The 17353-nt window shown below is 36.8% G+C and overlaps 1 protein-coding gene across 1 annotated transcript; it reads left to right on the top strand.

The window, feature by feature from the left end:
• Window positions 1–339: 339 nt before the first annotated feature.
• dhcr24.S (24-dehydrocholesterol reductase S homeolog) lies at window positions 340–15576 on the top strand (the record flags this gene model as incomplete). The annotated part of the gene is given in 10 exon segments (NM_001094456.1): window positions 340–421; window positions 2064–2312; window positions 3361–3516; window positions 4371–4476; window positions 6308–6426; window positions 6518–6781; window positions 8447–8590; window positions 9261–9458; window positions 13410–13588; window positions 15115–15576. Coding segments are annotated over 9 exon segments (1551 nt in total). The 3' UTR covers window positions 15269–15576.
• Between the last annotated feature and the right edge of the window lie 1777 nt (window positions 15577–17353).

Below are 17353 nucleotides of genomic sequence, written 5' to 3'. Positions count from 1 at the left end.
ACTAACGCAGGTTGATTAGTGCAACCTTAACTCCCTAGCCTTTAACTCTCTTAACTTTCAAGGCCGATGTGCATAAAAAAGAGGTGTTGAACCAATGCGAAAAGACCATTTCCCAGCACCGCCTCCAAGCAGCTGATTGGTCAAACATTCGTGACCCCTCTGTTCCGATATCAAGTTGTGATTGTGATTGGCTCCCCGCACTTAACTCACCACCTGAAGTCAGAGCCACAGTCCTTGTACATACCCAATAATACACACGGGGCGGGGTTAAATCAAAATGGGCGGGCTAGATTTTTCTACAGCGCGTATGGGTGATAGAACATCTGACAGAAGCAGGGCAGCGTGCTCGCTCCACTGATAAAGAAGCCGGAGAGACCACTGGGGAACTGACAGGAGACAACAATTTCCCGTTTGTCATTGTGTAAGTGTGACATACTTCATGTTGTAAATGTCGTTTCAGAATAATAATAATCTTCATGTCGTATGAATACTATTCTGTACACGTATGTTCTCCCTTTATTATTGTTTATAACAAATCCTATTTTGTAGCAATGATTCCAATGTGACAGAAGCGTACCCACGGTAATGAATGTATGGTACGGTCTTACTAATGGCAGCTTATTGGGCGCTCGTCTACTGTCCTTACATTCATTCATAGCCACTTGTAGGGGGTTATTTACTAAGCTCTGAATACCCAAAATCCAAAAAATTCGTGATTTTTTTGTGTTATAACAGGCTTAAAAAAAAATCACTAATTTTTCGGAGTTTATTAAACCCCGAGGGCTAAAAAGGCTGAATATAAAAACACAGCATCTCAAACCTGTCGAGGTTGCATAATAGTCCATGGGAACTGTCCCATTGATTTTTGGTTGTGTCAGGGGTTTCGGGCAATCTCACAATGTTTTCAGAACTGTCGGGGGAAAACTCTGAAAAAATCTGAGTTTTCGGGGAAAATTCATGAAAAAAACGTGAAAATCTGAGCTTTTCCCTCAAAGGTAATTGTCAGGAAAATGTAATAATAAATAAGCGTTAAAAACCAGAGCGGGTTAGATTGGAGTTTGATAAATAACCCCCCTAGTGTACAACTTGCTTGGCAAAATATTTCCCTGTATTATTTATATAATCTGTACAAGGTGATGAGAGATCTGTAGCTCAAAGCCAGGTGTTAATATATATTACACATCCCTGACATAAAATGTATACATTGCACAATGATTAATGTTAGGATTCACTAAGAATTTCCATTTTCCTGTATAAAGGGCCACAGGGCAGTGAAGGATCATGGGACTCAGAGGTGACTTGTAATGCCCTCATATTTAAAGAGGTGATTCACCTTTAAGTTAACCTTTAGTATGTTATAGAATGTCTGATTGTATGCAACTTTTCAAATAGTCGTCATTTATTTTTTAATCGTTGACTTCTGCTGCCCATCTGTAAAACAAATGCTTTGTAAGGCTAAAAATGTATTGTTATTGGTACTTTTTATTACTCATATTTCTATTCAGGCCCTTTCCTATTCATATTCCAGTCTCTCATTTAAATCAATGCATGGTTGCTAGGTGTACCCTCGTAACCAAATTGCCGAAAAACACGAAAACCAATTGCAAATTGACTCAGAATATCACTCTCTACATTATACTAAAAGTTAACTTAAAGGTGAACAACTCCTTTGACAGGAGGAGTACACTATTACTTATAATACATAAACTTCAGTGGAAAATGGGACAGCACTGTTTACAACTGGTGACATCATAGTGCGTAGTTTATATAGTGAATAAAGTACCCCCTATTGTAAAATATAAGAATGAGTTCAATGACCATATAAAAACACGAGTCCTTCTAATATCCTCCTATTTTCCAACAGGGAGTACTTTATTTATTATAATACACAAGTTTTAGTGAGCCATGTGACAAAAATGACATCACTAGTCACCGTTTATAAGGATATCATTTACAAGATGGCTTTTGTGTGTTATAACTTATTATAAGGATATATATTTTACAGGATATCAGTAGCTCTTGTGTTATGGAATGATATCACTCATCTACACATTATATTGCAGGGGTCCAACAACACTGCAATGGATCTGCTTCTGTATGTGGGTGGTTTGCTGATCTTCTTATTGCTATGGATGAAAGCAAAAGGCTTTGAGTATGTCATTGTGCACCACAGATGGATATTCGTCTGCCTTTTCTTGCTTCCGCTCTCCGTTGTCTTTGACATTTACTATTATGCACGAGCCTGGCTGGTGTTTAAAATGTGCAGTGCTCCCAAACTACATGACCGCCGGGTGAAAGAGATTCAAGATCAGGTAAATATAAAATATATTTGGTTACTGGCATATTTTTTTTCTGTATTTCTTAAAAGCTCTAAATATTCATGATTTTTTAAGTGTAGAAACGACGAAAACCTCTAATGCAAAAATTTGTCAAGTTAAAGTTGTCGAGGTCCTATAGAAGTCTTATTGGACTGCTTTTAATCAGTTCGGACTATTAGAGGGTTTTTTCATGAAAAACTCAAATTTTTAGAGGATTTAAAGGTATTCGTATTTTTGGGGGAATTGTTCAGTACCTTTTTTTGGTCGCACCTTTTTTATCCGGATTTTTTAATAAATTCCATGGCATGGTAGAATGTGAGTTTAGTTGTGGTTTCAAAAATCTCTGGACAAGACTCATCAAAATATTTGGCAAGTCTGCTAGAAATGATATGTTATGTGAACACCTCCTTAAATGCAAGGGGTCATTTTTCACCCAACTTTAGTGGACAAGCAGAAAATGCTTAATGCAGCCACATTATTTTGACCGACAAACCAGGGAGAGATGTCTGCAACTTCCCGCTGGCACATGGCTGTAACTTGAATGTGACTGCTAATGCTCTTGATGGGTGGCCACATTTTGGGCAACTTTCTTATAGATGTTGATCCTAATGCTGTACAAAATGGTTTATTTCTCTTTGAAGGAGAAAGAAAGGTTAAACCTAAGTAAGCTTTATCAGAAAGGTCTATATAAATACATCGGTAAACCCTCAAAGTAGTGCTCCTCTGTCAAAAGAAACACCGCATTTCTTTCCTTCTATTGTGTACACATGGACTTCTGTATCAGACTCCCTGCCTTCAGCTTAAACCTCCAGGGCTAGGGCTTGAGCATGCTCAGTTTGCTCCTCTCTCCCTCTCCCCCACCCCTCCCTGCTGTAATCTGAGCCCAGTGCTATAATTGAGTAGGCAAAGCATTTTACAGAATAAATATAGTGTTATAGCTTGCACTGTTGTTGTTAATCTATTGGCAATAAACTGCTTCATTAGCTTTCCTTCTTCTTTAAAGAGATTTAAAAATCTGCAATCCTCAATGTGTGTTTCTCAGGTGCGCCAGTGGAAAGCAGAGGGAGGTAAGAAATTCATGTGCACCGGGAGGCCAGGATGGCTAACAGTGTCACTTCGGGTTGGCAAATACAAGAATACTCATAAAAACATAATGATTAACCTAATGGATATCCTGGAGGTGGACATCAAGAGGCAGGTATTTACCACACTACATTACTAGTTTTTATTAAGTATAAAATTTATATATTGTATAAATATTAGGGCTAAACCAAATCCATTATTTTGGATTCGGCCGAACTCCCAAATCCTTCGCGAAAGATTTGGCCGAATACCGAACTGAATCCTAATTTGCATATTAGGGGCGGGAGGGGGGCAATTTTTTTTACTTCCTTGTTTTGTGTCAAAAAGTCACACGATTTCCCTCCCTGCCCCCAAATTAGGATTTGATTCAGCCGGGCAGAATGATTCATCCGAATCCTGCTGAAAAAGACTGAATCCTGAACTGAATCCTGGATTCGGGGCATCCCTAATAAATATATAATACTATAAATATTTTAGCCACTTTATCAAGAAACATTTGTTTTAATAGGTTGTGGTTGTAACCAGGAAGAATAAAATGGAAACAGCTTACATGCATTCAAAGATCATTGTTAAACAGATGTGTGCAAGGGCCCTAAAGGGGAAAGTTAGTGTAACACTTGCAAGAAAAACAATTGTAGCCAATTATTGGAATCATGAAATCTATGTACATGTGATTGCCAAGCAGTATCATTTGATTTGTTGCTTATAGATACAGCATAAGACACCACAAATCACTAGGGCTTACACCCCCTGCAGCCGAGTATGGGCTGCCCTAGATGCATCCTATGGACCCATTCAAAGTGTAAATAATATATTTACTTCTTGTTTAGCTGCAAGGTTTTGAAAAAGAAAATTGCCTTCCTAGTTTTTACGTTAGATTATGCAAATGTTTACATTTATTTACATTTTTTCACTACCGTGAAACATAATTTATTGCTTTTGTATTCAGCGTTTCTCCATTTTTACTAGGTTGTCCGTGTGGAACCACTGGTTAACATGGGCCAGGTGACCGCATTACTTAATTCTATAGGCTGGACACTTCCAGTTGTGCCAGAACTTGACGACTTGACAGTAGGTAAGAGCAATGAATTTGGTCATCATATTTATACTTTTACTTTATAGTTGATAATTTTATATATGAGGAGAAATATATATATATAAATATTAAGGCTAAAGATGTTTATATATAGGTCAAGGATACATTGCTGGTCAGGTGTTCAATATTAAACATCTGGTTGCTATGGGTGACTAGACCTGGATAAACTTTTATTACATTACCATATATATTTCGGGCCTAGGTCAGTAATGGGTTTCATAGTAGTTGCATTGAAGTGGTAGTTTTAAAACATTTATTTGCAGGTGACACATGGCATGGTGGCTTGGTTGACTTATTTATTATAGTAATTAATGGTTGAACAGATTAAGGGGGTAAATAATATGAATTAAAAAATAAATGAAGTAAATGGTCTTATACAAGTATCTTTTACTGGTACGCCATTCAAAAGCAAACATCTAATTGGTTGCTCTTGGTTACTAACATGACTAAAGACTTTTTATTAAATTACTCTGTAAATATTATATTGAAAATTATTATATTAAAATGTTGTGTAAAAGCAGTGCCTTAACTCAGTATGGTAAAGTACAAAACGCATTTTAAACTGGAATTTGTCAAACTGACCTTCTTTGGAATATTCACTGAAAACAAATGCGATTATCTACATGCCAAAATTCAGGAGATACACTTCCCCTTGACTATTATGGCATCAGGGTAGGTCTGAAGTAGTATGATAAAACATTTTTTTCTGCAATGTGTTTTTCTTAAATTACAAAAAATTGTAAAATCTCAATTGTTTAAACTCAAACTATAATGCCAGTTACTGCACAAATTCCTTCGAAAATTGCAACTGCGGATGTGAACTGCACACTTTAGGGGCCGATTCACTAACTTCGAGTGAAGGATTCGAAGTAAAAAAACTTCGAATTTCGAAGTATTTTTTGGGCTACTTCGACCATCGAATGGGCTACTTCGACCTTCGACTACGACTATCGAAGGATTCTAAGTAAAAATCGTTCGACTATTCGACCATTCAATAGTCGAAGTACTGTCTCTTTAAAAAAAACTTCGACCCCCTAGTTCGCCATCTAAAAGCTATCGAACTCAATGTTAGCCTATGGGGAAGGTCCTTCGATCGTTGGATTTAAATCCTTTGAATCGTTCGATTCGAAGGATTTAATTGTTTGATCGAAGGAATAATCATACGATCGCACTATTTGCACTAAATCGAAGGATTTCAATTCCCAGTCGAATATCGAGGGTTAATTAACCCTCGATATTCGACCCTTAGTGAATCAGCCCCCAAATGTATAGAAATGTGCAGATGTGAAATTTTTTATATGTTTTACTGAACATTTTAAATGGAGAAGCACCAAATTTTTTGGAATTTGCAGTATTCCGAATCTTTCATGAAGAATTTGGCTGAATCCCATTTTACATTTGCAAATTAGCATAGGGGTATTGGGGGAGTAAATCTGCATGCAGGTTCCTTAATTGGTTCCATGTGTTCTTTTACCCCTTATCTATACAACAATAAGCAATTCATTTCTCATCAAGTCTGATGATCTCACATGAGTTACCTTTATACTCGTCTATGGTCCTTAAAGCTTCCAACAAAGCAACATAACAACTTTACGCTTGCTGAATACTAATCTACTGCTACTCCACAATGCATTAGAGGGAAATACAGACTAAGGATGCAACCAGATTAGAAGTCAAAGGGCTAAGCATATGAACTCAAGATAACGTTTCAGCCAACATTCCATACATTTTTAACCAATGCTGTATGTGCCTGTGTCTGCAGCATTATTGCATTTTACCTGTAAAATTATCTATTTTTTCTTTCTTGCAGGTGGCTTGATTATGGGGACAGGTATTGAATCTTCATCCCATAACTTTGGCCTCTTTCAGCATATTTGTTTGGCATATGAACTTGTCCTGGCTGATGGAAGCCTTGTGAGATGTACTCCAGTAAGAAAAATGTTTTTCTTTATTACAAATTTTATAACACATGTATTTATATGTGTTCTATGACTGATTGTTCCCCTGTGTTTTTTTTTAGACAGAAAATTCAGATCTTTTTTATGCTGTACCTTGGTCCTGTGGCACCCTTGGATTTTTAGTTGCTGCAGAAATTAAGATTGTTCCTGCTAAGAAGTACGTCAAACTGCACTACACACCAGTGAAAGGTTTGGAAAAGATATGCGAGAAATTTTCCAGAGAGTCTAAGAATAAGGAGAACTATTTTGTGGAAGGATTAGTTTATTCTGCTGATGAAGCTGTAATAATGACTGGTGTCCTTACTGATGAAGCACAGGCAGGTCAGGTAAGAACCTCTGCTGCACATAGTGCATGCCTGTTTTATTTAGTTGTAATGGTGCATGCACCCATAACAAACAAGGGAAAGTTGTGCTCACCATTAATTTTAAAAAACATTAAGCGGGGGTGCAATGAGACTGTGACCACAAAAGTCATACATACAAATGCATTTTACATTTAACACAGGGACAAAGTATTACCTGCAACTACTATGTGTATCCTGTTGTTTAGATACACTTTTACTTTAGTAGGTAAATGTGTTGATTTCTGTAGTCTAGGTGTCAGAGTGGTGATTAGGAGTAGGTAGATAAGTACATTTTGATTAAATATGGTAGAATAGTAAGTGTTCTAGAAAGCACAGTAAATGTAGTAGAAGTTATATTTTAGTATAGTTACATGCTACATTTCTTTGTGTGCCGTTTGTATACTGGCTACCAGAATAAAATTAAATTGGAGGGTCTAACATATGTGTGGAAGAGAAATTCTCCTCTTGATGTCAGAGATATAAATGGGGTAGTGGTGAAAAAAAACATGAGAAGTGAATTGCACCTGTAGTTAAAGTAAAAAAAAGGAAGAGAGGATGACACAAAGTGGAAGGGAAAATGGTAGAAGAAAGAATGACAATAGGGAAAGGAGGAAAATAAAGTGGAATGGAAAAAAAAATTGCACATAAAGGTGGAGAAAAGTAAAATAATGAGAATAGCATGGTACATCGGTAAAGGAGAGGGAACTGGTAGAAAAGATTAAGGATGGCAAAAACAAACCCAATCTTTCTTGTCCTAAGGAGGAAAACATCTTGCATTGTCTGGATGAAACCAAGATTGGCATCATGATCTTGGAGCCTCACAGACCTCCAAACCATTCTAATAACTTATTAAACTCCATATTCATTAGGTTCCTATTTTTCAGATTAAAAAACAATTTCCATTACTTACAATCGTACACTGATACTGCTTTAAGGAGAACTCCACTTATATAAATGTTAATTTCTAATAGCTTTCTGCAGCTTACAGTCTAAGGTCCATATCACATGTGCACACATTAGGGTAATTTTCACAGAAAGCCACTTAATTGGTCAGTATGGATTTGGAGTGTGGGAGGAAATGCATGCAGACAGAGGTAAATACATACAGGATCCTTGCAGATAGTGCCCAGGAAACAATCAAACTCCATCCTGCCATTTGCTCCTGAGCAATGGTTTTCCAGACTGGTTGGAAATAATACAATTGTACTGAAAAATCAACCATGTGCCCTTCTTTAAATGGTGGGACAACATGCCTACCAGCTTATTTAAACTACTGAATTTTGTGATACATGTTACTATAAACCAATGTGCTGCATGGTTTAGAATTCTAACTCTGTGATTGGGCACCTTGCTGCTTACTTTTAATTTTTACTTTTTGGACATTTTATTAGAGTCTCAGAACTTCAGCTAATCTTTAGTTAATCTTGTTTTGTTCCTTCAGTGTGTGTGAATATTTTGAATGTAGAAAAATATTTTTCTTCAGTTTATCTACATGCTAAGCAAAAGAGAAAGCATATCCATCCATCTTTAGTGTTTACTGTTGTCTGAGCATTGCTGTCCTTCATCTTTCCAGTAAACACTTAACTGAACAAAGGTTTTGGGACTCTATATGTATAAATGTATACGGCTTATTTGTAACATTTATAGGTGAACCGAATTGGACAATATTGGAAGCCCTGGTTTTTCTGTCACGTAGAATCTTACTTGAAGAATAATCGGGATGGAACAGAATATATTCCTTTACGGCATTACTATCACCGACACACTAAAAGCATCTTTTGGGAACTGCAGGTACATGTGAATTATGTTTATAAATTAATTATTTTGTTATTCTGACTTTTGAATTACAATATATGCAATCTTAGTCTACCTTTTCCCATCATTCTAATTAGAACTACAGACCCAAGCTGGCTAAAAAAACCTATTGCTCTATGAGGCTACAATTTTCTTTTTAAATGTATGTAAATAGAGTTGTATGCAAACTAAACTAAGAATTATCCAACTGATTGTATTGACTTACCTGAAACCCCAGGCCGTTGCTCCTATTAGTAGAAAACTGCACCAGCAGCACCGCTTCTGTCTTCCTCTTTCCTTCACGTGGCTGCGCATGAGCAGTAGAATGAAAAGCCGAACTTTAACTAAAAAGTTGCTATTTCGTTCAACTGCGCATGCACTTGTCCCTGGAAATTTGAAGAAAGAAGAAGCCCGAAGAGGATGGCTCAGTGGTGCTCACTGATATAACCCCAGGCCGGTGCAGTTTTCTGCTGATAGGAGCATCAGCCCAGGGTTTCAGGTAAGTCAATACAATCACTTAGGGGTGCCCAACATTTGGCACCCTCAAGTGTACGATGCCTTTCCTTCTCCTTTAAGAATCTATTAAATTCATACATGAGTTATTATTCCGTGTATTCTCTTATTTCTAATTATTGTAACAGTATTGATTTTTCTTTTTTAAATAAAGGACATTATTCCATTTGGCAACCACCCATTGTTTCGTTACTGCTTTGGTTGGATGGTGCCTCCAAAAATTTCCCTGCTAAAACTGACACAAGGAGAGACAATCAGGAAACTGTATGAGCAGCATCACGTGGTCCAGGACATGCTCGTCCCAATGAAATGCCTGCAGAAAGCCATTACAGCCTTCCACAAGGAGATCAGTGTAGGTTTTGCTACTTAACATTCATGTGGAAATTATTCACAATGAAGCCCATTTTGTATCCATTTTTTCTGGGAGTCTCTTTTTGCAGTGTAACTAAACTTTACATTTTCTTGTCATGGTTAATGTTTGTTCTTTCATTATTGTTTTTGCATGTTTTTTTTAATTGTTGTAATTAGCAGAATCTCAATGGGGAGAGTTACAGTATTAAAATAGTTTTACTTGGATTAGTAAAGCCCATCTGCCTTTAGTTCTGCACATTTGTAGTCTTAAGGCTGTTATTGATATAACAGTGGTGCCTGAAAGTTTGTGAACCCTTTAAAATGTTCTATATTTTTATATAAATGTGACCTATCACATTCATCTGATTTTCAAACAAGTTCTAAAAGTAGATGAACAAAACCTAGTTAAATTATCATATAATTTGAAGGTGAAATCAGAGTCCGGTGTTTTCAGTCAATGAGATGACAATCAGGTGTGACTGAGAGACCCTGTTTTATTTAAAGAACTGGGATCCAGCAAAGCCTGATCACACATACAACACATCTGTGGGTGAGTATCATGGCTCAAACAAAGGAGGTGCCTGAGGACCTCAGAAAAAGAGTTGTTGACTGGAAAAGGTTACAAGACTATCTCTAAAGAGTTTGGACTCCACCATTATATATCAGGAAGCTTTTACTATATAAGTATGGGGTCAGTTATCTGGAAACCCATTATTCAGAAAGCTCTGAATTACGGGAAGGCCAACTACCATAGACTCCATTTTAATCAAAAAATTAACTTTTGTTTTTATTTGTAATAATTAAACAGTACCTTGATCTCAACTATGATATAATTAATTGTTATTGGAGGTAAAACAACCCTATATGGTTTAATTAATTTAGCAGACTTTGAGTTAACTTTTAGATTTGACGTAGAGAGTCTGACAATTTGCAATTGGTCTTCATTTTTTATTATTTGTGTTTTTTTGAGTTATTTAGCTTTTTATTCAGCAGCTCTCCAGTTTGCCCTTTCAGCAATGTGGTTGCTAGGACCCAAATTACCTTAGCAACCATTCATTAATTTAAATAAGAGGGTGTAATATGAATAGGAGTGGGCCTTAATAGAAAGATAAGCAATAAAAAGTAGCAGGAACAATAGATTTGTAGCCTTACAGAGCATTTGTTTTTTTATATGGGGTCAGTGACCCCCATTTGAAAACTGGAAAGAGTCAGAAGAAAAAGGCAAATAATGAAGACCAATTGAAAAGTTGCTTAGAATTGGACATTCTATAACATACTAAAAGTTAACTTAAAGGTGAAACACCCCTTTAAGTTCTGGTGTTCCAAATTACTGAAAGACCCGTTATCTGGAAAACCCCAAGTCCTGAGCATTCTAGATAACAGGTCCCATACCTATACGTCTTGTACAAAGTTTACCTGGCAAGCTTGTTTTGTTTCAATGCTGAATATAGAATGATAAATAAGAGGAAGTGTGGCATGCCAGCTCCAATCACACAGCCATAATCAGCACCCCATCCCATGCATGTGAACTCGCTCAGCTATCTCAGAAGGACTTGTGAAAAATATTATACATTACAAAAGAAAAAGATTGGGCATTCCCTCAATTTCTCCAGTTACACATCCCCTCTCAATCTTTTATATTAAGACTATTACATGCACCTGTACCCATTATAACCCACAAAGCCCTATTTTTCACTAAATTGTAGGGTGAAAATTGAGAAATTGAAGGGTCATTATATACAGGAATCAAATATAAGATTATTATATGTAATGCGGGTGCTGGAGTCTACTTTGGTCACAGACACATTTATCCTCCATGTGTGTTTGCACAATGTACATCCTCCCCAAAATAATATTAAAATAGAAAGAGCACAAGAGGAAGGGGGAAGAAAATAGCATTAAAATGGCTGACAATGGCGTAATGTGATCTAGAGGTGTGTTTATATATATATATATATATATATATATATATATATAATATAGTGGATAATGTACCCCCTACTGTAATTTATAAAGATATTATGTTACCGAGGAGTTATGTGACCATATAAAAGCACGAGGCCGCAGGCCGAGTGCTTTTATACAGGTCACATAACTCCGAGGTGACTATTAATATCTTTATAAATTTTAAGTGGGGGGTACATTATCTATTATAATCTACAGTTTCTGGGTTCAGTTTTACTTTTTTTGAAGTGTCTCTACAAGTTGATTTTTATCTTTAACTGCAGCTCTTTTAGGTACCTGTATTTTATTCTTGCTTTCTAAATGGCACACGTCTCCTGCAGCTGCCTCCCTGGTCTCGCTCTTTTCCTCACAGGATTCCTCTACATTTTCACTCCCCCTCCCGTCCACTTATCTAAAGAATCGCTCCCCCCTCTGTGTCACATCATTTTCTTTTACTGGTCATGCAGGGAAGGAGGGGGAGCGAGTGGACGGGAGGCAGAGCGAGACTTTGTAGTGTAAGGGAGGCAGAGCGAGATTTAGGCAGTGTAAAGGTGGCCATAGACACACAGATAATATCGTACGAAACGAATTTTCGTCCGATATTCGTTGCGTGTATGGTGGAAAAAGAGCCAACAGATATCGGCAGAGGACTTGGATATCGGTCGGCTCGTCGATCGGGCTGGACGGAAAATTTTGATCGGGTGCCTTTGAAGGGACCCAAACATCGCCCATTGTTAGTGCTGAATTGTCAGATACAGGTAGAATTCTATTGTTTCTTCCCGTATATCTACCTGTATATCTGCCGATTCAGCTCTACACGTGTGTATTGAAACGAACGATCTTTCTGGGAAAGATCTTTTCCAAGAAAGATCGTAATTGTTACGTCTATGGCCACCTTAAGGGAGGCGGAGTGAGACTTCAGACACTGGACGGGAGGGGGAGTGAAAATGGAGCCGAATCCTGTGAGGAAAGCGACACCAGGGAGGCAGCTGCAGGGAGACTTGTGACAGGAGTGAGAGATGCGATGAAGGAAAGAGAAGCCCTTCATCGCATAAAACGGGTAAATCCATTGTGGGAAGTGATTAGATGGGGAGCCCCGAAAGCTATAGCGGTGGGAAGCAAGGCAGCAGCTGCGAGTGCTGTCTCTTTAAGCTTATAATCGGCGCGTTCTGACGCATGAACGCGCCGTTTATAAGGATATAATTTACAGTCTGGTCCCATAGGGAAATGACCAGACTGTAGATTATATATATATATATATATATATATATATATATATATATATATATATATATATTATATATATATATATAATACAAAAAAAATGTAAATTAACTTTATAAATGGCTCTTAGTCATGTCATCAGTTATAAACAAAGCTTAGTGATTTTTGTCACACGACTCACTTGTGTATTATAATAAATAAAGAGAAAAAAAATAAAAAAACAATGTAAATGGTAGAAAAATAAGCTCTGAAAAAAACATTGTTTATGCACGACCCTATTTTCCACGTTTTTTTTCTTCATAAATAAAGTCAATTCGGAGTTGCTCGAAGATTGATATTCGAAAATACTGAGATAAATTTCGGACCTTGATAAATAAACCCATAGAATATAAAAGAAATAAAATAACTTGTCAAATAAAAATATAACACATACTGATTCAGGACACACATAGCATTGCCTTTAGTCAGTCAGAGAAACAGAGTAGACCGTCTGGCTAAGCTATCAGTCTGCCAAGTTAAAAAAATGAAGGAGAGCTGGATAAAGAACTAGGGGTGGTGGGAAGAAATGTTTTATCAACTCACCAATACAACCATCAGGTAGTTTTATATCAAAATCCAATGTATTAGCATTTGGAGGCAAGCTACAGAGGAAGTAGAATGAAAACTTATTTAAAAATAGTTTTAAGGCCATATGAAAATGCACCTTGGTTTACATTTGTACTTTCAGGGAGAGGAGACTATTTTGGCTTTATCTGCTAAACTGACTTGTTTTTGTCCCATACAGGTGTATCCATTGTGGCTTTGCCCCTTCATACTACCAGGCCACCCAGGTATGGTACATCCGAAAGGAAATGAGGCTGAGCTCTATGTAGATATTGGAGCATACGGGGAGCCAAAAACAAAGCACTTTGATGCCAAAGGTTCTATGCGACGTTTAGAAAAGTTTGTCAGAGATGTTCATGGGTAAGATAACTTTTTTTTTTTTTTAATTCAGGCAAGTTTTTATTGAACATTGGTGATGAGGGAAATTTTTTGGCACTGTTCGCAGTGAAAAAGACGTCCATTGTCTCAGATGGGTGAAGAATATTGTTCTGTGTCAAAAAAAAATTTGCACATCAAAAAAAATGTTGACGCCTATACACTTCAATGCATTAAGCGAGTTTTTTGCCATTTTGCGAATTTTCGGTGAAGCAAAACAGATCAGATTCACCCATTACTGTTGAACATTTGTTTAAACAAAGATATATACAGTTAAAATGATTAGAAGCATTTTATCGTGTCACAAGAAGGAGTGAAATATATATGTATAAGAAACCATACGTTTGAATATATTTTCCTTTACAATAAGATCAATCACTTAAGCTAGTATTGTATCCATATGGCCCATTTGGAGATTGCCTATGACTAAGTGCTAGGTAAGCATAAAACACGTTTAGGCTCCATGTGGGGATTGTTTGACATTTTAGAAATGATTGAATACAAATATTTTTTATCATAATAGAATGCCTTTGGGATTTTTTTAAATTTTTGACACTGAGTAGCCAGCTAGAGCAGAGCAGTCCCACAATTAGAGGAGGATCGTGGGAACATTCTGTGTAGTCTAGAGCTAATATAGTAAGCCTTGTGAATCATATATAGCTTCAATATTCTTTGCCTGGGAGGGACTGAGACCCTAGGACCCTCTAGTGCACCTTTCCATTCATGAGCTGTGAGCTGCACTACTCGGTCTTCCAAATTGCTGGAAGTTGCCCCAAGAGGTAGAAGAATTTGGGAGACTGAAGCAACACATACTGTAGGTTTTACTATCAGCGATTCACATTATTGCCGGTGGGAAAGCTTATACAGGAGATTAGTCCCCAGCAGAAGCAGAGGTTTATCGCTAGCAATGAATCTTCTGGTGTGTCCTTGCCCTTAGGAGTGATGTTGACTTTAGGTCAGAGCAAAATCCACATTGGTGCATTGTTTACATTTGTCCTGAAGCCTATTTGGACTTTGCCTCACCCATCCACAAGCTACACTTCTTACACGCAGAGGTTTTATGTACCTTGTGTTAAACTTCAAATTGATTTTCTAGTTAGCTTGTGCTCATCCAGAATTTCCATAGCTTAAGGCTAGAGTCAAACATGGAAGAGAAAACTCTGGTCCATATATATATATAATTAAATCTTTATTGCAGGCAAAACAATCCTAGTGAGTTTATTTAATGTTTAAATATTTTATTACATGACTATGTATGGTAGTCTAAATTATGGAAAGACCCCTTATCCGGAAAACCGCAGGTCGCAAGCATTCTGAATAACAGGTCCCATACCTGTATAACAGAAGCCACCATACAAAAGCAAAATATAACCATTATGGATATTAAGCAACGAAGGAATTTAGAAATCCTTGTTCCTTAATAATATGTCATTTCACCATTTTAAAAGCTGTAACAGTAGGATTTTGTTAATACCCTGTGACATGTTTTAGCTGACACATCATTTTCTTAGTTTTCAGATGCTGTATGCAGACTGTTACATGAGTCGTGAGGAATTTTGGGATATGTTTGATGGAACGTTGTACCAAAAGCTGCGAGGAAAATTAAACTGCAGCAGCGCATTTCCAGAAGTGTATGATAAAATCTGCAAAGCAGCGCGTCACTGAGACAAAAGCGAACTGCTTGTAACAGAAACTTGACTTTGATAGGGAACATTACAACCAAATATGAACACTGCTTCTTTCCAACAAACACATTTCCCACTAATTATGACACTGGAGATAATTTCCTACTCTGGACAATACCCTTAAACAGCTATGGGTCACTGGAACCTATGAGCTATTGCTATTTTAACCTTTGGTTTGATATTTTCTGAGGCTGTGTGTGAAACACAATGTGACACAATGTATGTGTGTGTGTGTGTTTTGGTGCAGAGAAAGTTTGAGTACTTTTTCATTAAATGGCTTTAATTGTATGTTTTATTTGTGCTTCAATAGAAACTTAATATGAACAAAGGAAAAGTATAAGAATGTATAGATTTTAGGTTAACTTAAAAACATGACTAACAAGGATTCTTTCATATACTCCATCCAGTAATTCAACATTTTTTTTAGTATTGCAAATTTGAACCAACAGCATATTTCATTCTTCTTCATGACCCACTCCCTACAAGAGCAATTTGTAACAAAAGTGGGGTATCCAGTCATGCATATAGTAAGAGTATTCTTCTTCTATTTGCCATCGCTACATAAACCTACTATCATCCACAAAAATCCTGCGTGTAAAAGTTAAAAAACTGTAACAATACATTGCCTGGCAAAGCATACTCTTATAACAACAACCAATGTAAGCCCTATTGCATGCTTGTAAGATAAAAATATAGTTTTATTGAATCATTTTAAAATATCAAATACTCCCCACATGGAGCCAAACGTGTTTCATGCTTACCTAGCAAATTACTAAGTGCTAGGTAAGCATGAAATGCATTAGGCTCCATGTGGGGAGTATTTTATATTTTAAAATGATTCAATAAAACAATATTTTTCATCTTACAAGCATGCATGTGGGATTTTTTTGACGTATAATGTTATACCTCTGTTTGGTCACTAGAGGACCCCAGCATGCCATTATTGGTTTACATAAGTCTATTTCCAAGAAATCTAGTTATAGAGTCAATGTAAAGCTGGCCATAGACGCAAAGATCTGATCTTTTCGAACCGTGTGTGGAGAGTCCCGACATTTTTCGTCCGGCGGAGATCGGTCGTTTGGTCGATCGGACAGATCAGAAAATTTCTGTCGGCTGCCGATAATATCTCTGCGTGTATTGCCGATCGTACGATTTTCAGTGAGAGACTGTCACTAGCTTTGGTTGGACATAGATATCGTATGATTGCTGTCAGGGGCAGAACATTGCTGATCTGTTCTTTAACTAATCTGACTGGTAAGACTTTAATCTGAATGGTTAGTGGCGGGTCGGGAGATGGGAAAGTCCGATCGTACGATGATTCGTACGATCGGATCTTTGCATCTATGGCCAGCTTAAGCCCTGACAATGTCCGTACATCCTCCAGTTATGTCATGTTCATTAACACCAAGGGCCAGATTTAAAAAGGGTTGAAGTGAAAATTTAATTTTTTTTTGGGTCAAAACTCTCAAATTTGAATTGTAAATTATCCAAACTTGATTCGAGTTTTAATTCGAATTCCGAGATTTATCATACTCTGGCCCTTTAAGAACTCTAATTCGACTATTCGCTATCTTAAACCTGCCAAATTGCGGTATAAGTCAATGTGGGATGTCCAGGGATCAATTTGGTGATGTTTGAAGCCTTCCTGACATTCAAGTTTTTTTAAATTCAAATCGAATTTCTCTATTTCGAATTGAATTTGATTCAAGTTTTCAGGTCGATTCAATTCGTCCAAGCTGAAAAAAATTAGATTTTATAAATAAATTTCAATTGGTCGAATTTATGGTAGTTTATAGGAGTTTTAAAAAACTCACATGAATTTGAAATTCGACCCTTGATAAATGTGTCTCTTAGGTCTAATTTCAAATTAATGTGAATTTTTTTTAATTCGGATATATTCACAAATTGACTGGGATGTTATTTAAGAAAAAATGTGAATGTCTAATCTTCAATCGAACGGTTCCAACCCAAAAATTTGAATCTTATTAGATTCGTATGAAGTTTTTTTCCCGAAAATAAAACTCGAATGTCAGGAAGGCTATTAACATCTCCAAATGGCTCAACA

This window comes from Xenopus laevis, chromosome 4S, assembly GCF_017654675.1.
Source record: "Xenopus laevis strain J_2021 chromosome 4S, Xenopus_laevis_v10.1, whole genome shotgun sequence".
Classification (NCBI taxonomy): Eukaryota; Metazoa; Chordata; class Amphibia; order Anura; family Pipidae; genus Xenopus; species Xenopus laevis.
This window is presented reverse-complemented; position numbering and strand designations above follow the sequence as displayed.